Below are 22,848 nucleotides of genomic sequence, written 5' to 3'. Positions count from 1 at the left end.
CCAGACTCTTACTTGAAACCACTTTTTGGCTCTTTTTCTATGTCCGCCTTCCCTGTGGGGGACACTGTTTGTTGAGAACCTTCTATGTGCTAAGCTCATAGGAATGATTATTATTATTCCCATTGTGTAGGTGCGGAGACTGAGGTTCAGCTAGGAAGCAGCTGGCCCTCGGTGACTCCAGAGCCCTTGCTCTTTCCCCAGGAGCACTCACTCTGCCTTCGGGGGGCTCACACCCTCCTTCCCCGAAGGAGAACAAGCCAGGTGACTCCTCCCTCAGGCTAATCTCTTGGACCTGGGGCCAGGTCCTGGCAGTTTATTCTGGACCTGGTACCTCGCGACTAAATCAATCTCTAGACTCCAGAATGAATGTGAACTTCATTTCAGTGAAAACTTTATCTTGCCGGCCTTGCGGCCACGTGGGGAGCAGAGTTATCAATCATAATCCTCTTGCCTCTCCCCCCCTCCTCTGTCCCAGGGCTCCAGGGCTCCAGGGAGTGTGTGTGGGAACTGGGGAGAGAGAACATTCCAAGTGCACCTGAAGAAGTCATTTCAAGGGGGCAGGGCAAGGTGGGAAGTTACTTTCTCCCATCGAGGGAGCGTCTGGGTCTGTGTAGATGAAAGAGAAAATGTCTGGATCTAGTTCTTCCCCGCCCTTGGAGAGTGGTGTGTGCGTGTGTGCGCAGGGCAGGGGTGGGGGGCGGGGAGTGGGCTGACCAGCCCAGCTGAGGAATGCCTGAGGACAGGGTGGGGTGGTTTATTTTTAAATATATTGTCCTGTCCCTCACCCCTTGCTCACCCTTATTTTCTTCTCCACGTTGAGAAGGAAACCAGGAAGTGTGACACTTTCACTCAGCTGTAGTAAGCCCACACTGGAGAGCGAGTGCAAGGCTGAAATCGCGGTGGCGGTGGCGGGGGTAGGTGCGGTCAGCTCCCTGCTCTTCTGCTGTCTCCACTTCCCTGGGCAGTGGAGGGTGGTCTCGGCATGGCAGGAGGCCGCCAGGCTGGGGGCTCCTGGGTCTGCTGCGTGCCCAGCTTCCCCCCTCCCCTGGGAAGTTAGATCAGGTGATTAGTCCCGCCCATTTCCCTGGGTCACCCAGCCTGGCTTGTGGCTCAGGGGTGACGAGGGCAGGCGTTTGGGAATTTCCAGGGCCAGCCCGGGGGGAAGTGGCTCACCTGCCGGGCTTCCCTGCGGAGGCCATTTGTCCTCTACCGTAAGGACCCACACGTACCCTTCGCAAGCTTTCTTCAAAGGGGTTTTATTGGGCTGGATAAGTGTCCCCCCAAACTCATGTCGCCTCAGAATGTGACCGTATTTGGAAATACAGTCTTCACGGATGTCATCAGCTAAGTTAAACTGAGGTCCTACTGGATTAGTGTGGACAGTACTCCAATGACTTTTGTCCTTATAAGAAGAGAAAAGAGACAGAGACACACAGCGGGAAGATGGCCATGTGGTGACGGAGGCAGAGACTGGAGTGATGCAGCTGCAAGCCAAGAAATGCCAAGGATGCCGTCAACCACCAGACGGTAGAGAAGGCAAGGAAGGATTCCTCCCCGGAGCCTTTGCAGGGAGTGTGCTCTTGCCAGCAACTTGATTTAGGATTTCCGGCCTCCAGAACTGGGAGAGAATACATTTCTGCTGTTTTAAGCCACCAAGTTTGTGGTACTTTGTCACGGCAGCCCTAGGAAACGAATACGAGAGAGATCCTCTTGGACTGCCCTCAGTGGGTCTGTTCCATTGCTCAACATACCCCCAGACCTCAGGACCGCAAACCCAGAGGGCCCATCAGTAAATGCCCCTCCCCCCATACCTAGATCCCTCTAGACTGTGACCCTGTGAGGGCAGGGGCTATATCTTATTCATCTCAGCATCCCCTGTGCTGGGCACAGTGCCTGGCACACAGGTTCACAGACTAACAGGGCTGTTGGAGTGCCAGGCTGACCCTGAGTTTTGCTGCCTCCACTGTACCCTGGGGAGCAGGGCTTGCTGGGCCTCCCTGGCTCTGCTCTCCTTCCCTCCCCTTGGCCGACCCCTCCAGCTTCGGCTAGCTCCTCTCCGCAGGGAGCTGGGGAGAAGGAGAGGACCTCACTTCCCAGCTAGGTTTTGCTCCAGGTCTATTTCCATTTTCTTCTTCTCTGATCCTCTGCTTAAGTTCCCCCACCCCATCCCCTTCTCTTTCAAATTCCTTCTGGATTACTTTCTCTAGAATATCACCTGGGCTATGTATCAAGTCTCAGTTCTTCAAATGAGAGGCCTGGCAGCTGGTCCTGGATCAGGGCTGGGAGCTCACCCAGGAAGGCATCCTTGAGGGACTCTGTTTCCCAGTCCACCTGCAGAGTCCTTAATCCACCCATCAATTTTAGCTCACCTGACTAATGATCTCATTTTACTGTTGGTTTTGCCTCTACCATTAGACTGTCAGCATTAGACCCCAAGTGTCTGAGAATACGCTCACACCCTGTAGACTTAGCTAATTCATGTTCATTGACTTCCTGCTGTAGGAGAAGGAAGATCAGAGCAGTGTAGCAAAGCATACCAGTCCTGATTCTTGCTTAAGGAAATGAGCTTAAATAGGCAATCACCTCTGCATTACTTGTAATAGGGACAAGTAAATAGCCCGTGTCCAACTTAATTAAATAAATTATATGGCAGTCCACTCAATGGAACATCATGCTGACTTTAAAAATGTGTGCGTGAAGTGTTTCATAACAATGAGAGGAAATGTTTATGTTTAAAGTTATGTGGTAAAGTAGAATCCAAATTTATCTATGATGTGATAGATTAAAGCTATGTATATGAGCTGTTCCTGGAGAAGTAGCTAGAAATCTATCAGTGTATTAAGAGGGGTTTTTCAAACGTACTGATGATGTTTTTCTCCTCTCTACTTTAAAATATTTTCCGTATCTGCTATCGTGAGCATGTATTACTTTCATAAGGGGAAAAAAACAGCGATGGTAAACTTTATTTGAAAAAACTCTTTAAGGCCTGGGCTGGGCTCTCTGTCAGAACCCTGTGTTGGAAGCCTCTGCTGGCCGCCCTGTTTGAGAGGGCAGGAGGCCCCATCATGACAGCCCTTACTGAGCATTGCCTGTGGACAGAGGTTTAGGCTAGAGGCAGCGGGTCTGACTGGGGTGCTAGGAGTGCACAAGACAACCTAATAACCATGGGAGGAAGAGTGCAGAGCAAAATGAACACTGGGGGCGTGGGCGCAAGCCCGCATCTGCCGCTGACCAACGTGTGACCTGGGACACTCCCTTCTCTGTGGGCCGGCACCTCTTCCACGGCAGAATGAGCAGTGTGGACTCCATGATGGCCAAGGTTCTTCCGGTTCTAAAATTATGTTGAGACTCTTTTTTTTCTTTCAGAATTTGAGAAGGGAAGCCTACCCGTAGGTCACAGATAGTGAATCTGAGCCCCTAGGTGCTGGCTTTTTGACTGAGCACTGTTGCTAATTTCCAGGACTGAGTTTTCTTCTCCTTAAAGTGGAGTGAATGGATAAATTTAGACTCCTGGGCCTCAAGTCAGTCTGCCCCTTCACCCCTGCCCGGGCACTCAGCACAGAGCCTCCTTCCTGGGGACCCCAGGCCTGGAAGATGTTGCCTGGGGAGGCATTAGTCCCCCTCCGCCGCAGAGGGAAAATGAGAAATGAACTAACTGGCGTGAGAACGCAGGGCACTTTTAGAGAAAGGGCCTTGAAGCCCAATCCTGGGAGAATGACAGGGGCCTTTCTGTGGCCCAAACACCAGGGCCCCGGCTTCCACCACGGCCTGGGAGTCAAGATCTCACAAGCAGAGCTTCCCCTTTGTCACCTTGGCTCCCTCCTCCACAGTGGCCTGACACCAACACATAGCACACTCCCGTGGCGGGTCCAGCCATGGGGGAGCCCCCGCCCCAAACGGCGTCAATCCCATTGGTCTGTATGTTTTGCAGCCTGGGAATCTTGTCCTTGCAGGCAGATCTCCCCCTCCTCTGTGTAGCAGAAGCCACGCCCACCAAGACCATAACCACCACCCCCTCCCCTTGCTGGACTGTTGAGTACAGAGCAGTGGTCAGAGAACTTGGAGTTGTGCAGATCTGGATTTGAAACCCAGCTCAGATGGTCAGTCTCTATATCATAAAATGGTCATCCTCTTTTAAGTGAGTGTCTCAGGTTGGGTCCTGCTGGAAGCAAACACTGAGATGGAGTGAAATGGAAGTTTATGGGGAATAACACCTGTGAAAGGAAAAGGCAGGAGGCAGGATTGGGCGGGAGCCAGCACAGCTGACAAAGCCACGAAGTCCCTACAGGTTCTGTGGGATGCGCTGAGGCGCAGACTGCCTCTTAAAGGAATCCTGTGGGACTGGAACTAGCCAAGTCCTTGCACCACTGCCTTGCTCAGTCATTGACCTGAGGGTCACCATGAGAAGAGAGTGCTCTTGGCTTGAAAGTTGAGGTGCACCTGAAGGAGCTAACAGCTGGCGCTACCAACTAACCACTCTCCTTGCAGCCAACAGTGTATCCATTCTTAAAGGCGTATCTCTGCGTCTACCTTGGGGAAATAACAGTTCAGCATATAAGCCCCCACCAGCAGAGGATAAGCGCTTAGGGCATGTTAATTCCATTCTTTGGCTTTGGAGCCAAGCAGACCTAGGCTCGAATTCCAGCTTTGCAACTTCCTCGTGTGACCTGGGCAGGAGTGATTCAGGGCAGTTAGCATTCCCCAGTTCCACCTGATCACACAACCTGGACCGTGACTCAGTCATGACGAGAGTGCGTGTTCATCTCCCTGAACGTCAGTTTTCTCAGATGTGAGATGGGGATGGTGATATGTACCTTGCAGGGCTACGGGGACATACACAGGGCCTGGCACTCTAGTTCAAGCCTTAAGATTGAACAAATCAGGATGAATAAATATCTGACTTCCTGCCCCATCTCAATCTAGGTGTTTTAAGGCTGGCCAGGAGTAACTTTATTAGCAGCATGAGGGTCTATCAGGGCATAAATTATATGGAGGTAAGCAATTTTAACCCCACCCCCAGATGAGAGTCTCCCACTTTGGGTAGCCTAGGAGAGAAGTCTCCTTTAAAGATCTTGACACGCTGCCCAGAACCCAGGCTGAGTCTATTCAGGCCACATCTGTATCTTCCTTCCATGTGAAAATGTCATAATCTTATCCTTGCTCCAATTTACTGATACCCCAAGTCAAGACTGAACTCTCTGGCCCCCCCATGGAATATCAACCTCAATTTGGTTTCAGATTCTTGCCCCCGAGTACGCCCAGCAGTCTGCAGGCCTAGGAGGTCTCCACCAGACAGACCTCCGGGAATCTACTCATCTCTTCCCTTCTCACTCACCCCTCTCTGTCTCCATCAGATGCCTTGGGAGGGGAGAAGGAAGGACAAATAGAGAAAGAGGGGCATTTGTCATAGAGACCCAGAAGCATACCAACCCTGGAAAATGGGCAAGCCAAGAGGTAGCTGGGCTCAAAGGGAAATGGGAAAGGAACTGGAGGCAGGCAGGGAGAAGATGAATTAGATTCACACGTGCCAACGTCCTAAAACCCAAAAGGGATGCAAGAAAGACTCAGTATGCAAATGAGCCTGGAATTCTTTTCCAGACTCCTCTTCATGCCCTGCTTCCCTCACTTGTTTCTACCTTCAGGGATGATGTCAGGATGAAACGAGAGGCCAAGTGCCCTCTACAGGTGTCTTCACACCTATGAAGCACTTTTACGTGTTTGAGCTCATTTTATTTTCACAACCTTTTGGGTAGGTGTTATTTGACATAGACTTTTGTTTGACTGAACTTTAGTCAGGCTCCTAAACTTCCTTCTAGGCCCATCTGTGCACTTCCCTGTAAAATCCAGTTTTAGCAAGAGCCCTGCCAAGTCAGTTTAGCAAGAGTGTCCCATCCTCAATATCTGGAAATCTCAATGTCTGATCAGGCGCCTCACCCTCCTCCATCCCTCCAAGGTGATGTCTGATCACCCTGGCCTGTCTTCGGCCAAAAGTCCTGTTAGGTTGGTTTAGCCAGAATCCCCTCACCCCTGATGTTTTTTCTTAGTAATTTTCTATCCTCTGACCCTTACCCTGCTTCTTGGCTATAAATTCCCACTTGCTCATGCTATATTTGGAGTTGAGCCTGGGCCTATACTGAGGTCCCTTTTCTCATATGGCAAGAGCCCTGAATAAAATCTGTTTTTATGCTTTAACTACCTGTCCAGCTCTGTTTTTTCTTTGACATATTATCCTTATTTTATAGATGAGGAAAATAAGTCTCCAAGAGGCTGTGACTTGCCTTGGGTGGCAGATCTGGGATTCAAGCTCAGATATCCTGAGCCCAGTTGGAGTCTTGGCCACCACAGTAGCTTCTGGAGAACACTCTGCACCTCCAGCGTTCCTTGCATTGGAAAGTGGGAGGTTTGCTGTGTTAGGTCGACAAGATGTCCAACTCTTACTTTGGTCTAACGTGGAATGCTTTTTTCTCTTCTAAATACAAAACTGTAGTCCAGTAAATGTCACCAAACAAAACACATAGCAAGTTAATAGAAAGAACTCATGAGCAAGAACTGACACAGAAAAAATGATTAAGAGACCAAGTTGGCCTTGGTGTCTATGTACATTTTTTTCAGTGATATCTTCCTCGTATCCTGTCCCACTGCTCTATGCTTAAAATTCCTCTTTACCCTTATGAATTTCCTTCTCCTGGGTAAGAATGGGATCAACGGGTCCATACAGAGGTGGGACTTTTGGGGGGACAATGCTACTTCTCTGAAGTAGTTGCACTATAACTGGAAAGTCCAGCCTTTGGGCTTTGGCTGTAATTGGGATTTCAGCTTCAGAAAGCAAGTAGCTGACAAGGTGGTGGAGCCTTCCTGGTCCTCTGAGACGGCACCACAGTGTAGCCATCCACTCCTCTTTGGATGGCTCCAGGTTTCTGCCTGGGAACGTGGAAATGCCGATTCCTCATCCTAGGCTGTGCAGTGAGAGCCTGAGCTCCCTGCCTGGGGACCAGTCACTCCACAGACCCCACACTCAGGGAATCAAGTCTGGAGAAACCAGAAGCAGGGGTTCACGCCGTGGCAAAGTGTGGGGGAACATCGCTGTTGCTGTCCTTTGCAGAACTATACCAGCTACCTTCTTTCACCTTCAAACTCTGCCTGGCACAAAATCAGTTTGGAGTTCCTGTCCCTTCTTGGTTATGCTTGTGAGTCCCAAGAGGTCAAAATGGGGTGCCCTGGTCTCCAAGGTCTCCAGGAGCAGCCACTACTTCCTTGTGGGCTCACAATTCCTTCTCCCCAGGTTCTACTCTCTACCGCACTACCCACCCCAGATCGCTCAAGCAGCTTCCCCAGGTTGCCTTGGGCTTTCTGGACCCTGGCTCTGTTGCGTCCTCTGCTAGAAAGAGGAAATCCACCATTTGGTGAGGGTCTACCCTATGCCCAGCACTGAGCAGATGTTCCCAGCCCAGTGTTCCATCCCACAAGTAGCATACGGGGTATTTCTGATTCCCACCTCTCACCCCACATTGCTCCCCCTACTTGCCATGTTTCTTAGGATCTCCACAAATTTCACTCTCCTATTCATATAGCCCCAAACTCACTCCCTCTTAGCACCTCTCTTCCCCATTCTGCCCTGCCCTTCCTCCTGAAATGACCCGGTGGCTCCCGCTGTGTCAGTCTGAAACGCCAGCAAGACAGGGGCAGCCCAGGACACCAGGCAGGAGGGTGGGCCCCCCATTTCCATGTGTCCTGGTTTCTATTCCTCTACATGCCCCTCCCATCCCTCCCCCTACTTGGCTCAGGCTGACTAGGAACGGAGCAAAGGGTGTATCTGTGTTTATATTTTTTATTTTTTCCTGGTGGGGGAAGGGGGTGGAGATTGAGGAAAGAAAAGATATGGCAAGGATGATTGGCACGGGGCCCCGCCTTCTTTTGTCCGCTTCCCCTGGTACTCTGGCCCCTCAGGGAAATACACCTGTTTAAGGCCAGCAGCCAGCGGGGACAGGTTCACCTCTGCTCCTCACACAACCACTTCGGTGCTGACGAGCTTCCCCAGGGGAGCGTGAGGGACTCTTTCTGGAGCCATGAGGGGTGTCCACTGGAGGAGGGTCCCTTGTGTGTTCCTGGGCTGCTTGTGTTCCTGCGTCCTTGGGCCAGTGCTCCTGGGTAAGTGATGCACCTGGGGCAGCATTCTGGGGACCTGACTTCACCGATCCCATCCGAGGAGCTGGGGTCTGTCATGGGAGAGAGACAGAGAGGCAGAGAGAGGTGAATGGATAGAGATGGGACAATATGGGGGAGAGAGAGGGAGAACGCTAAAGAGACCGAGGAAGGAGGATGTAGAGACAGAGAGAAGCAGGGAGATGGGGGAGTGTCCTGGTTTGGGGAAACCCACTGGGGGAACCAGGGCTTATTTTGTGGAAAGAGACAGGTAGGCAGAACTGTAGAAAAAGGGAGAGAGAGTTGAGAAGGAATGACACAGAAAAACAAGAAAGCTGGATAACAACTGGAAGAAAAACTTACAGAAAGATATAGAGTCAGAGGAAAAGACAGGTGAGAAACAGATGAGTCAAAGCAAAGTAGATCCAGAGAGAGGAGGGAATCAGAGGAGACAGGCAGGATGGAAAGGAAGGACCAGGGGAGAAAAGAAGCGACTGGCTTGGAGAAAAAATGCAGGACTAAAGGGCAGCTGAGACAGGCAGTCGGCTTCTTGCCTCTGAACTTGGGTTTAAAAGCTTCCTCTTGGGCTAATGCCCCCAGGGCAGGGCTCACAGCCCAGGTGTTGGCCTTGGCCTCCGCCACACCCTGACTGCCCGCCTCTGTCTGGAGCTGCAAGTAGAGCTGGAACTAAGGCCTTTTGGAGAAGCTCCCCCTGGGTCCCCTGTCCCTTCCTCACTACCTTCCAAGCTGCCCCCCTGGCCCCAGGGCCAGGTTTCGTTCTGTATTTCAGGGTGTCTGAGTCTTCTGAACGTCTCTGGGGCCAGGAGAGGGTGAGGGGTCAGGACCCCAAACCGAAGATATAATCACAGCTCCCTCCCCTCCTCAGCAGGCCTGGGGAACCTTCACCCAAGGAATCATTTCTCACACAGTGGGTCAGAGGAACACACTCTCTTACAGATAGTAAGAGGCACAATGCCAGGGATGTGGAAGATTCCACCTTCCTTGAAATGTTTAAGGGCTTGGCTAAGACCAAACAGAACGCCCACCCTCTATACCACCCTCACACCCAAAGCCCCTCATCCTCCCTACTCATCATGCAGTGAGGAAACAGAGGCCAGAAGGAGCCTTCGGAACCTTCTGTTGCCAGCCCCACAGGGTCTGTTCCTGGGGGTAAACTAAGGGGTGTCTGTAGGAGTCATGACCATGGGCAATGGGGAGAAGGTGGTTTGGATTTAGGGAACCTTGGGTCCAGTCTTGGCTTTGCTGCTAAGTGATCTGGTCCCATTACCAGGTCCTACTGTATCTCTCTCCAGGCCTCCGTTCCCCAATGGAAAAAGGATGGCATGACCTCTGGATTGCTGAGTGCTTAAGTTTTGATATTCTGTGATTTAAAGTCAACACAAAAAGTGTTCAGTACCGGCCCTGCACTCGGCCCTGCATTAGGGTTGTCAAGGTCAGGAGGAGCCACGAAGTGTGTGGAGAGGAGCCCGAAGGGGCAAGGACTGGGGTGGGAGTGGGCAGGGGAAGGCAGGTGGGGAGCAATGGGGTGTGAGCGAGAGGAGGACCTTGAAGTTGGAAGGGAGTCCCCATGATGGCTCTGAAGCCGCGCAGGGTGCCCTGGAACCGAGTCCTGTGCATTGCGAAAGGGCACAAGATGGAGCAGGGCCAGGAAGGAGGGGGAGTGGGATGGGAGGTGGGGCCCCAGGCATGTGACTGAGCATCCAGAGGACCTTGGAGGGAAAAGTAGTCTCTGCTGGACAGGCAGTGAGTCCCCCACGTCTGCCGGGGTGGGGAGTTCTGGGAAAGTGGGAACTGGTCAGTCCCATTCCGTTGGCTCCCTGAAGGGGACCCACGAGTGACCTGCCTATATCTGAACCCAGGGTCTGCTTCCACATTGCTGCCAACACCCTCACCCAGGCCTGGGTCATCCTTGGAGCAGGTGTCTGAGTCTTCACCCCAGGGTGAAAGGAGAAACCCTGGGGTTTCCATGAAGGTGCTGTAGTGTAAGGGCTTCCTTAGGAAAAAGCCCTGGATCCTGAAGGGGAAACGGGAAGAGAAGGGTGGACAGAGGCGGACTGGACAGGGAGCCAGCGGAGACGTGGTGCCTACAGGTGGCTCCCGGCAGGAATGGCTTAGAAGGAAGCCTGGCAACCCTGATTCCACGTGCTCTGGCAAGAAAACGAGGTAAAATAAGCCTCAGTCTCCCATACTATCAGTGGCCCAGTAACCGAGGGGCCACCGCACCGCCCTGCACAGCCACTGGGAGACGATGGGACTGTAGCAAGTGCAGGACGGTGGAGATCCACAGCCACAGAGGGCCCCAGGGAGGGCTCTCCTGCTTCCCTTCTCTCCGAGAACCTCTAATCTGTCTGTCAGTTTAGGACAGGCCCACCCAACTTGCCACCAATGGCACCCAAGCCCTCCACAGGCTATCTGCCCCCCACCCCAGGAAACCCTCCCTGTGCTTATGGACATCCAAAAGGAGAAAGTCCCTGAACAGGAAAATCAATCAAATTTCAGTCAATGGCTTGCAAAATGTATAGCAAAAATCAGGAAGTTCAAACCAGAAGACCCCATGTCAAAATTGCCTCTTACCAGCCCAGGGGATGTGAGAAAAGAACCTTTAACTTGGTGTCTTCATTGGCAAAATTAGTGAAGTGGAAAGAAGCTATTTCACAGGGTTGTGGTGAAGATTAAATAAGCTAGTATCTAGTACAAAGTAGAAGATCCATAATATCTTGTTTGACAGACAGACCACTGCATGTTATTTTTTAAATTTTAATTTAATTTTATTTTACAATGTATTAAACTATAGTTGATTTTCAATATTGTGTTAGTTTCAGGTGTACACCTTCAGATTCTTTTCCATTATAGGTTATTACAAGATATTGAATACAGTTTCATGTGCCATACAGTAGATTCTTATGTATCTATTTTATATACAGTAGTGTGTATCTATTAATCCCATACTCCTAATTTATCCCTGCCCCTCCTTTCCCCTTTGGTAACCATAAGTTTGTTTTCTACATCTGTGAGTCTATTTCTATCTTGTATACAGATTTATTTGTACTATTTTTTAGATTCTTCATATAAGTGACGTCATATGATGTTTGTCTTTCTCTGCCTGACTTACTTCACTTAGTATGATACTGTCTAGGTCCATCCATGTTGTTGCAAATGGCAATATGTCGGGACCACTGCATTTCAGAGCTGGGAAGCTGGGGCAGGAGGATAATGGAGGCAGAGTGGAGAGGGCACCTCTGTTGGCTCGGAGGCATTCCCATTCATCCAAGGATCTTTGAGCTCTAAAAAGCCACCCTCAATCTTCCTGTGGGTTTGCAAGGGTCCGCTTGGTTTATTCAGAATGTGGCATCTCGCATGAGCTGATGCTGAATGCCAGTTCCACCGTGCGGCAGAGGCCCCGCTCCCTGACACCGCAGCTGCACGCTTCCTTGCGTGGCAATCTCCTCCACACCCTTTGTTTCTGGACTCAGCTCCAGAGGCAGAGGCTGTCCTGGCAGGGTTTGACACACCAGTGATTTATGTCCGTTGCCAGGAGAGGCCAAGAAGCGGTCGGCCTTTTACGTGCTCAAACAAGCAGTTTGCTACCGTGTCTGTTCTCTGGTTTCGTGGTGCGGCTGAATGCTTCAGAGAAGCACCCACGAAGACACCTCTCCCAAGGCCAGGACTAAGGACTTTCCAGCCATCTCTCCTCCTACTTCCAACCTTTCGCCTTCCACCAGGCTGAATTCATGGCAGCAAATACTCAGTCACTGTTGTGTCCCTGTCCCCAACACAGCACTGAAGAGTTCAGTTGAAATGAACTCAATTTGTTGGCGTTTCATAGAGGTTTAAATACTCAACATTTTCCATGAGACTCCAGAGCAGCCCCAGGAACTGGGCGTCTGTGTTTGCCCACGAGGCCTCCATAGGCGTGGCCAGGCTCCTACGGAGGGTGCTGGCTTTGCGGCAGGCAGCTCGGTTCTCCTCGTGTGCATTTTTAAGGTCTGCATAGACATCTCCGCTCTATACAGATGTCCCCAACTAAAATTGCAGTTTGAGTTTGACAGTGGGTTTGGAGAAATTCAGAACAGGAAAGAGTGTGGAGTTATTCATTCACTTGCTGAATTTCCACTCATGCTAAATGCTCTGGACACAAGGATGACAAAGTCATGGTTCCAGCCTCCCAAGCTTGTGTGAGGTCACACAGCCTGTAAATAAGGCAGCTGGGCCTAGAAGGCAGGTCTCCTGACTCCTCGGTCACTGTATTTGCATTGTGGTACACAAGCTCTATAAACCAGCCCTGCTCATTGATAGAGGATGAACAGAAGCACCCACACCTCGTGCTGAGATATTCATTCGTTCATTCATTCATTCATACATTTGTTAGCTAAACAACTATTTAAGGAGCGTCTCCTATGTGCCTGACATTGTTCTAGGGCAGTGCTGTGTGAACACAGTGAAGAATGGAACAGATGGGGCCCAGCCTCCTGGAGCTAAGATCTAGTATGCAGAGAGATATGAAATAATTACAGAAAAATTCCCAACTGCAAATGTGGTGTTATGTTGAACAGGTATTATGATGAGAGTAAAATAGGGAAACTTCATTTGGATTAGTAAATCCACCAAGGCCTCTCTGAGGAAGTGCCGTACATATGAGCTGAGACCTCAAGGTTAAGTAGTAAGTGAGGTGGAAATTGGTAGGGTTGGGGGGAGTAGGGGGGGAGTGGAGGAGGAAGAGGAAGCATGAGCCAGGCAGGGGAAGATGGGCAGAGCAAGGAAAGAGCTTGACCCTTTGGAGGACTTGAAAGAGGTAGACAGGTCCAGATGATATAAGCCTTGTAAGCCGTGGAATGGATTGTGGATTTTAAGGAACTAAAATGCGCAGACAGTAAGGGGTTTTAGGTAAAGGATTGATGTGATCAGATCTGAACTTTGGAATGGTTGCTCTGGATACCATGGAGGGAAATGGATTGGAAGGGGGCAAGGGTAAAACAAAAACTAGTTAGGAGCTGGCTGCGGGAGTCCAGCCCCAAGGTACCATGGCATGGCCTGGTGGTAGCAATGGAGATCTGGGAAGAGAGTGGATAACTGTAAAAACAGCAGCAAACAGAGCTTCTGCCATAATAAGGACATAGTCACAAGGATTGCTGCCTTTGCCAGGATCTCAGGACCTTGTAAAGACCAAGATAACAGGCAGTGCAGAGTGCCGTTTACTGAGCTTACGTACTGAGCTAAGCATTTAACATACATTACCCCATTGGTATTACTATTATCTACCATCATCCCACTTTTATAGATAAGGACCTCAAGCCTCAGAGAGGTCAAGTAACTTGCCCAAGTCAAACAGTGAATGTTGGTCAGTTCGACTCTGGAAACAACGGTCATTTTTTTTTGAAATTGAGGTATGGTTGATTTATAATGTTGTGTTAGATTCTGGTATACAGCAAAGTGATTCAGTTATATGTATTGATATATACATATATATTATTTTTCATATTCTTTTCCATTATGGTTTATTTTAAGATATTGAATATAGTCCCCTGTGCTATACAGTAGGACCCTGTTGTTTATCTATTTTACATGTAGTAGTGTATATCTGTTAATCCCAAATTCCTAATTTATCCCTCCCCGCTTCCCCCTTGGTAACCATGAGTTTGTTTTCTATGTCTGTGAGTCTGTGGAACCCACACTCTTAACCACTTGTCTCCATTGACTTGTCCCTGTCAGTCTCAGAAAGGACCTTGTTAGGGGGCATCAGCAGTACCACGTCTGTTTGGAATCACAGCTAAAACAACCAAACAAACACCAAATCATAATAGTTACTACCATATCATTTTCCTGCTTCATTCCCTACTCCCCCAAGTCAGAGACCAGCTGACCTGTGTTCTGAGGGAACCGGGGTATCGGAAAAGTCACTGATGTCTTTACAGCTTTCTCAACATTTCTTCTTTTCCTCATCAGTAAATGGAGCAATCTCCTTAGAGCTGACTGCTAAAAAAAATTAGGTCAATAACACCAAAGAAAATTGACTTCACAGTTGGCTTCAAAGCAAGAACTTTCTCTCTCCTTCCCAACTGTACCCACTGAAGTCACACCCCAAACAATGCCTATTCTTCACCTTGGATATCACCACAGGTCATTTGACCTAATGTCTGGTGTAGCAGACATTAGGTGTAGCAGCATTGAGGTTGTCCTGATGATAACCCCAGAAGCTCTGGAACCAAGTCAAGAAGTGTCACAACCTAGCTTTTACCGTCTGTTCAGCACAGCTCCAAATTTCCTTTTCCTCGATGCCCTCCTTGCCTCAGAAGTCCCATCTCCAGCTTCCAATATCTTGGTTTCAGAGCTTGTCTCTCCCTGGCCCCAGTCGAGGCAGGCCCACCCTCCTAGCCAGGGGTGGCCCTCAGGAGTCTGGCTACCGTTTGCCACAGCAGTGTTCACACTGCCCAGGCTGCAGCCATCGTGTTGGTCTTCTGACCCCGGGACCACTGTGACAGTCACAGGAGAAATTGATGCCATTTCACCCTCTCTCAGCTAAAGGGACCAAAGACCAGGGGATGGGAACACATGAACTCATTCATTCAACAGATGTCTACGAAGTAATTCCTGTATGCCAGCCATCGTTCCAGGTGCTGGAGATATCTTGAGATCAGTTATCCTAAGGGCATTTTGAGTTAGCATCTTTCCTCATCATGAATTCTAGGAACAGTGGAGGAAAGATACACAGCAGACACAACAGTGGTCACAGTTTCTGTTTCCTCTAACAGCAGGAACACAAACACAACCACCAGCTCCATTGTCACCCGTCACAGTTCCTATAGCAGGGGCTCCAACAGCCATCACATCCATCACCTAACACCCACCCATCATCCCTGAGGGGCAGCTCTGGGAAGTTTCCAGCTCCCAAATCCTGACCACAGAAGGGCAGAAGCCTGAAATCACCCACAGCCCAGGAACCTCTCAGAAATTTCAGCCTTTGGTCACCAAGAATTTCTGAGAGAATGACAGTCTTCATCCTTGATGCTGGGAAGTGCAGACCCAGCTGTCTGTGAGCAGCAGTTTCTACATCCTCCTTCCTCCTCTGTGGGAGGGGCTGAGGCTGCATCCCGTTGAAGATGGGGGGCTATGCCGATTCTGAGACTGATACACATACAAATGGCCCTGGTCTCCCTGCATAGGATGGCAAGGAGGGTGGTTATGCCTCTTTCCTCCAACTTCTTCACAACTTTCAGAGCACCTGCCACCCATCTGTGAGTCAACTTTCTCTTCAAGGTGAATCTTGCAGTTGGGTGATTTCCTTGGCTCTATACTGCCCTAGGCACAGCCCAGTGAAGAGCCCCACAAATCAGGAAATAACAGCAGAAAAGTGAAACTTTGTGGGTGATACGGCATATGGGTTCCTCATCTCCAGTTCCAAGAATAACTCAAGACAAACAGACCAGGCACTAAGAAGAAGCCTCTGCCCACAATGCACGCAAGCAAGACACAGGCTTTGTTTTCTCCTCAGGGAGTGACTTCACCACTATGTGGGAACGCTATCTCCCACTATCATCACCGCTTCTGCCACCATTCCTTCACCTGAGTCAACAGCACACCCATCACCGCCTCATACCTGTGGAGTCACCAGAGGGCCACACAGGAGAAATGAGGCCTATCAGCACCATCACACTGGCCGTCCCCGCAGCCCTGAGAGCACTGGGGCAACAGCTGGCCATCTCCCCCTGGACACAGTTCAAGGGGAGAAGAATAACGGCCTTGTGGGGACATCTCTGACTGCAGTGGTAGCAGAGAAATCCATGGCGGGTTCCAGGACTGCGAGTGAGGAACGCCCCACCTCAGTGCCAGCTCCGGTGTCCTCACTGTCCTCAGATGCAGGTTCCTCCTCTGGAAGAACTTCTTCCACTAAAACTATCCATTTTAGGTGACACGTGTCTTCTGACAGCAGTCTTATCACCGCAAGAGGTCAACAGCCATCACAACTCACTCCAACATCATCACAGACAAGGAGACACCAAGAAAATTGGCAGAAGCCTCCTGGTGTCACTTACCCCTGAAAATGTGTCAGACTTGTTCCCAGGCTCAGACCACTACACGTGGCAAGCCAAGAGCTCGGGCAGGTCAGTCACCGTCCCTTACTTTATCTCTCCTGAGGTAGTGTTAGGAGAGCCCAAATTGTGGAGAGGCCATGAACTTGGTGACAGCCCCACAGCTGAGCCCTGTCCCTCACAAGGTATGCAATGTTGGGCAAGTCACTTAGCCTGTCCAAATCTCAGTTTCCTCATCTGTGAAATGGGGGTACTGTTAACTAAGAGAAGCTATAAAGCACTCCACAAATATGTGGTATCAAAATTGTTATTATTTATAGAGTGAAAATATGCCTGATGAGAGAAGTATGAAATAAATTCCTATTCCCAATGGTGGGGGTCAGTTAATCACAAGTCAGTTGACACTCAAGAACTTGATGTGAAGACAGTGTCTCCACAGAAACTGTCAATAGGGTAGAAATGCCTTGGTAAGAGGCATTCCTTATTACAGAAACCATTCTGCAGTGCAGACAGAGCCACTGACAAGGCTCTCAAACACTCTTCTCAGCCACAACCAGAGGAAGGTCAGCCAGCACCAAGTGGCCTCCCTCTGAGGACCCTGGTTTCCTTATCAGTAGTGAGAGGATGACAGGACCAATTCCAGCCACCAGTCTCCATGGCTCTGATAAAACAATGAGACCCTGCCCTCAGGATCCAAGCAGCTGCCTTCTAGGGCAGGCAATCCAGGTGTTTTCTAAAGCGATCCCTGCTACAGAGACGATAGTAGAAATTCCCCTTCCTGGTCCCCATAGCTGAAGATCAGCCCAGCAGTGGTGTGATGGAAGCTAAGAGTCAGGGTGGGAAATGGAGGAATCGGGAAGAGCAGTTAAGAGGTAGCTGCAATAGTTAATGACAATAACACAGCAAAGTGAACAGGAGACAGTGTGGGAGAAATACAGTAATTTGGAGGAATAATAGTTGGTTCCAAACTCTGTTGCTGGCAACAAGGAAGAGGAAGGAATCAAAGATGACTCAGGGATTTCTGGCCTGAATATCTGGGTTACAGTTAACTGAAGTTACAATTAACCTAAGGAAGGAAGATAGAAGAAACAGTTTGAGAGAAAGTTCAACTTGGACATGTTGCATTTGACAGGCCAGCCAGGAAATGTCTGGAAAAGTGAGTCTGGAAAATGGGTGTGAAGTCAGGGTAGAATTATGTATTTGTAAGGTGTGAACATAGATGTAATTTAGCCAGAGAGAAAGTGTGGAAGGAGAGGGGAAGGGCTGGAGTTGATCCCCGAAGGCTGACTTCATCTGGGAGCTGAGGAGGGAAGAGAAGAGGTGAAGGGAACAAAAGGAACAAGGAATGTGTTGGGAGGAAAGAATCCTTCAGCTTCTGTGAGGGCAATACTGTGCAAATACCAAAGGGACACTGGTCAGGGAGAGACTGTTGAGGTAGATGCTCAATAAATGTTTGTTGAATGAGTGAATGGATGGTGCCAAATTTTACAGAAATTAATGGGAACTGAGAAGAAAATTTGTTTTGGTGCTTAGGAAGGAGTTTTTTGGTAACATTGGGGGAAAGTGTTTTCAGTGAGGTGGAGGAGAGAGAATAAGGAGTAGATGATAAAGAACACGTGGAGAGTGTAGACCCTTCTGTCAGGATGCTCACCTGAAACGACAGATAGGGATGTGGAGGACACAATATGGATGAGAGACTTTTATTTTAGGTCAAGAAAGACCTGGGCATGATAGTCAGGAGAAGAGAAGGAGCAATGCAGAAAGGGGCCCTCGGACAGAGAGAAGTGATGGACTAAACCATCTGAGGGGGGAAGGAGGAAACAGACAGGGCACTGGGCATGCGTACGTGCGTGCGTGTACACAGCCTTTCAGTGAAGACTTAGCCTTTCTTTTTAGGTAGGATAGGGTACCTGGTGAAGGCAGAGACATTTCCTGGTGGAGAGGTTTTTGGGACATTGAAGGAGATCAAGTTAGATGGCTTTGGTCTTTTCAGTGAAGTAGAAGGTAGAGTGTCATAGAGAAAGGAGGGAGAGGACGGGAGAGGAGAGGAGGGAAGGGGAGGGGAGAGGAAGGGAGAGGAGAGGAGAAACATATTTCTCTCAAATATCAACTCTCCACAGTCAAATCCTTAGCTCTCTGCTCTGCAAATATATTACGTATTTGGCCAGGGTGAGAATGACAACGGGCTTCCGTTGTCTAATAATCTGATGAAAACTGAAAAGCCTGACTTGAGTTCTGCTAAAAGACAAGGTCAGTTCATTCCAGCAAAGCTTGAGCAGCAAGAATAAGGCTGGGAATATTCTTTAGAACAAAGCTTGGTCAAGACCCCCAATATCCGTGACTTCAGTAAGGTGGTTTTAGCTTACAAAAAAATGTTAAGAGCAGATACTATCATTTTAAGGATGGTGTTTCTTAAAATGTAGCCCATAGACCACCTGTATCAGAATCACCCTGGGCACATGTTAAAATGCAGGTTTCTGGATCCCATCCCACACATGGGGAATCGGAAGGGGTGGTAGGACCCAGAACGTATCCTTACAAGCTCCCGTAGGGATTTGGATGCACCCTATCTTTTGAGAACCACTTTCTTACCAATAACAACTTCTCTATAGCCTTCCTCCCTCACCAGGATTTCGTGCCTAAGAATAACCTACTCAAGTTTAGCAGGTTGGGTTATCTGCAAATTATTTTCATAAATAGCTGAATAATCTGCTGAAGGAGCAGCTTAAGACATTGTTTAAATGGTGGTGAAAGACAAATACAATACTGTAGTTTTGATGTAACTAATGCTAATCTCTTCCTTCTAACAACGAGCCCAACAGATTTAGAACTTGTTAAGACTGCACCTAACAGTAAAACTCTGTCATCAACGTGAAGGGACTCACTTGCCTTCTTATACACTGGAGCAGGAGACTCTAATCAACTCAGCGCATGGTTAGCAAGTTCTTTAAAGATTCAAAAGGACACAGCCCTGTTTGACAATATTTAAAATTGGTACTGCCAAAACAAGATTTTTCTCAAAGGGAGTGGGTATTGGGAAACATGTACTTGCTCATATACTGCCAGTGGGACTGTACATTAGCACAGCTTTTCTGCAAAGAAATTTGGCAGTATGTATCAATGACATGAAGACTTTTATAACAGCATTAACCAGTAATTCCACTTACAGAAATTTATGTTGAGGAAATGAGCTGAAATAATGAAAACAAAACAAAATATCATACAGGAAGATAGTCATCAAAGCTTTATTTATAGTAAACAGCCTAAGTGTCAAACAGTAAGTTAATTATGGGAATATTATTTGATGTAAAAAGGTGATGTCCAATGTTCCACAAGGGACACAGACTCTCTCCCTCTCTTTCTCTCTCTCTCTCTCTCTTTCCCTCTCTCTCTCTCTCTCATCCACACACCCACACCCACACACACACACACTAGCAACACATGGAACAAGCATAAAATAAGGTTTATTAAGGAAAAACTTCCAAGCAAAGTGCACATGATCCCTGAGCTCTCATTATTTCACAGAGAGGGGGTTATAGCAGGACACAATGGAGGAAGTGTTCTAGGAGAGAGACCTGCCCTTGTGCTGCTGCTGTTTGTAGGGAAATGGGAATGGTAACAATGCAAGTTTTCAGGTTGAGGGAATGGCTTTGTTAGGAAAGGGGACCTCCAGAGCTCAGCCAGTGGTGTTCACGTAAAACACCCAAGATCTTGCTGTTGACATTAGCTGGCCCAATCCCCCTGAGCCAGCTCTTCCATGCCTACAAAAGGAGGAAAAGAAAGAACTACCATCAGAGACAGGAAAGATTTGTTTTTCTTCAGGTTATCTGTACAAAGAATAAAAGCATGAAGAAATGCTTATGATATCAGGTAAAATGTTTAAAAAGAATGCAAAGTTATATATGCTAGGTAAGTTGAACTATATATTTTTTAAAGCATAGGAAAAATCTTGGAAGGACACATAACAATGTGATTGTCTGGGGAGTGAGATTATGGGGTTTTGGTCTTTCAAAGATCTATAGTTTACAATTTTTATATAATGAGTATGTCTTCTTTAATATATTTCAATATCGTATAACTTTGTCCATAAAGATTAAGCACATCTTTTGTTGGATTTATTCTTAGGTACTTTATATTTGTCACTATCAAAAACACTACCACCAAAAAACTTTTTTTTGCTGATGTATAGGAATGCAGTCATTTAAAATTTTTTTGGGCATATATGTAAAACTTTGCTAATGATTTATAAATTTAGGGAGTTTTCTATGTAAACAGTTATATCACCTGCAAATAATCACACATTTGTTTCTTCCCTTCCATACCAAAAAGAACTTCTCTATACCTTCATACCTTTGTTTATTTTTCTTATTTTATTGCACTGGCTAGACCTCAGCCTGATGTCGAATAGAAGTTGTTATAGCTGGCATCCTGGACTCATTCTGAATTTTAAAGGAAATATTTCCAATGTTTTATCTTTAAGTATGATGTTTACTACGGGGTTTTATTGATATTGTTGAGCAGGTTAAGGGAGTTCACTTCTGTTTTTAGTTTGCTAGGAATTTTAACGGGATGAGTATTGAATTTTATCAAATAGTTTTTCTTTTTTTTTTTTTTTTTTTTTAAATATTTATTTATTTATTTATTTTTGTCTGTGTTGGGTCTTCGTTTCTGTGTGAGGGCTTTCTCTAGTTGCGGCAAGCGGGGGCCACTCTTCATCGCGGTGCGCGGGCCTCTCTTATTGCGGAGCACAGGCTCCAGATGCGCAGGCTCAGTAGGTGTGGCTCACGGGCCTAGTTGCTCCGCGGCATGCGGGATCTTCCCAGACCAGGGCTCGAACCCGTGTCCCCTGCATTGGCAGGCAGATTCTCAACCACTGCGCCACCAGGGAAGCCCTCAAATAGTTTTTCTGCATCTGTTGTGATGATCATGTTTTCCCTTCCTTCTGTTTATATGATGATTTATATATTTTAATAAAGTTTTATATTTTTCTTCTATTTCTGGTTTAAACAGCTTGATCATGATATTTTTTTTATAAATCCAATATTGAACTTAGCTTGTTAATATTTTGTTTAAGACATTTCCATCCACATTATTACTGAGATTTACTGATCTATAGTTTTCCTTTCTTACACTGTCTTTGCATCTTGGTATTATACTAACCTTACAAAATTAGTTGTAGAGCATTCCCTCTTTTACTAAACTCTGGAAGAGTTTGTATAAATTGAAATTATCTATTCCTTGAATGTCTGGTGAAAATTGCCTATAAAATCATCTCGACCTACATTTTGTGAGGGATGGACTTTTTCTCTTTTAACTGATGATTCAGTTTGGAATAGTTTATATTCAGATTTCTTATTTTTTTCTCAATTACTTTTCTTTTTTTCCTTTTTAAATTTATTTATTTATTTTGGCTGTGTTGGGTCTTTGTTACTGCACATGGGCTTTTCTCTAGTTGCGGTGAGCAGGGGCTACTCTTCCTTGCGGTGCGCAGGCTTCTCACTGTGGTGGCTTCTCTTATTGCGGAGCATAGGCTTTAGGCACGTGGGCTTCAGTAGTTGAGGCTCACGGGCTTAGTTGCTCCGCTGCATGTGGGATCTTCCTGGACCAGGGCTCGAACCAGTGTCCCCTGCATTGGCAGGTAGATTCTTAACCACTGCACCACCAGGGAAGTCCTCAATTACCTTTCTTTTCAATTTTTTGAATTGTGGTAAAATACACATACATAAAATTTACTATCATTACTGTTTTTGAGTGACATTAAATACATTTATAATGTTGCAGTACTGTCACCACCATCCATCCCCAGAATTCTTTTCACCCGTAAAACTGAAAGTCTATACCCATTAAACAATAACTCCCCACTTCCCTCTTCCCCCCAGCCCTTGGCAACTGCCATTCTACTTTCTGTCTCAATTTTGACAGGTCTAAGTACCTCATATAAGTGGAATCATACAATATTTATCTTTTTGTGACTTGCTTATTTCACTTAGCATAATGTCCTAAAGATTTGCCCATGTTGTAGCATATGTCAGAATTTTGTTCCTTTTTAAGGCTGAATAATATTCCATTGTACGTATATATCACATTTGGTTATCAACTTATCTATCAATAAATGTTGTCTGGGTTTGGTATCAGGGTAATGCTGGTCTAAAAGAATGAGTTAGAAAGTGTTCCTTCCTCTTCAATTTATTGGAAAGGTTTGAGAAGGATTGGTGTTAGTTTTTCTTTAAGTGTTTGGTAGAATTCACCAATGAAGCCATCAGGTCCAGTGCTTTTCTTTGTTGGTTCAATCTCCTTATGAGTTATAAGTCTGTTTGGATTTTCTATTTCTTCATTATTTCCTTCCTTTTGCTAAGAGTGTGTCTATTTTGTCTTCAAAAAAACAACTTTTGGCCTTATTCTGTTTTCAATTGTTTTTCTATCACTAAGTTCTGTTCTTTTTTTATATATATACATTTATTTATTTATTTTTATTTTTTTAAATTTTATTTTTGGCTGCATTGGGTCTTCGTTGCTGTGCGTGGGCTTTCTCTAGTTGTGGTGAGCAGGGGCTACTCTTCGTTGCGGTGTGCAGGCTTCTCATTGCAGTGGCTTCTCTTGTTGCAGGGCACGGGCTCTAGGCGTGCAGGCTTCAGTAGTTGTGGCACACGGGCTCAGT

General features: G+C 47.4%; 1 protein-coding gene across 4 annotated transcripts in view; it reads left to right on the top strand.

Moving 5' to 3' along the window:
• Nucleotides 1-7,789: 7,789 nt before the first annotated feature.
• MUC4 (mucin 4, cell surface associated) overlaps nucleotides 7,790-22,848 on the top strand; it is a 50,395-nt gene continuing 35,336 nt past the window's right edge. For 2 of the 4 annotated variants that reach the window (XM_082392251.1, XM_082392250.1), the window contains exon 1: nucleotides 7,790-8,148. In XM_082392251.1, coding sequence (XP_082248377.1) covers nucleotides 8,067-8,148 — 82 coding nt within the window. In that variant the 5' untranslated portion in view covers nucleotides 7,790-8,066. The remainder of the gene's footprint in view (nucleotides 8,149-22,848) is intronic. The other 2 variants (XM_082392252.1, XM_082392253.1) reach the window with 2 other exon arrangements.

The sequence above is a fragment of the Balaenoptera borealis genome, assembly GCF_965194805.1.
Source record: "Balaenoptera borealis genome assembly, chromosome: 5".
Classification (NCBI taxonomy): domain Eukaryota; kingdom Metazoa; phylum Chordata; class Mammalia; order Artiodactyla; family Balaenopteridae; genus Balaenoptera; species Balaenoptera borealis.
This window is presented reverse-complemented; position numbering and strand designations above follow the sequence as displayed.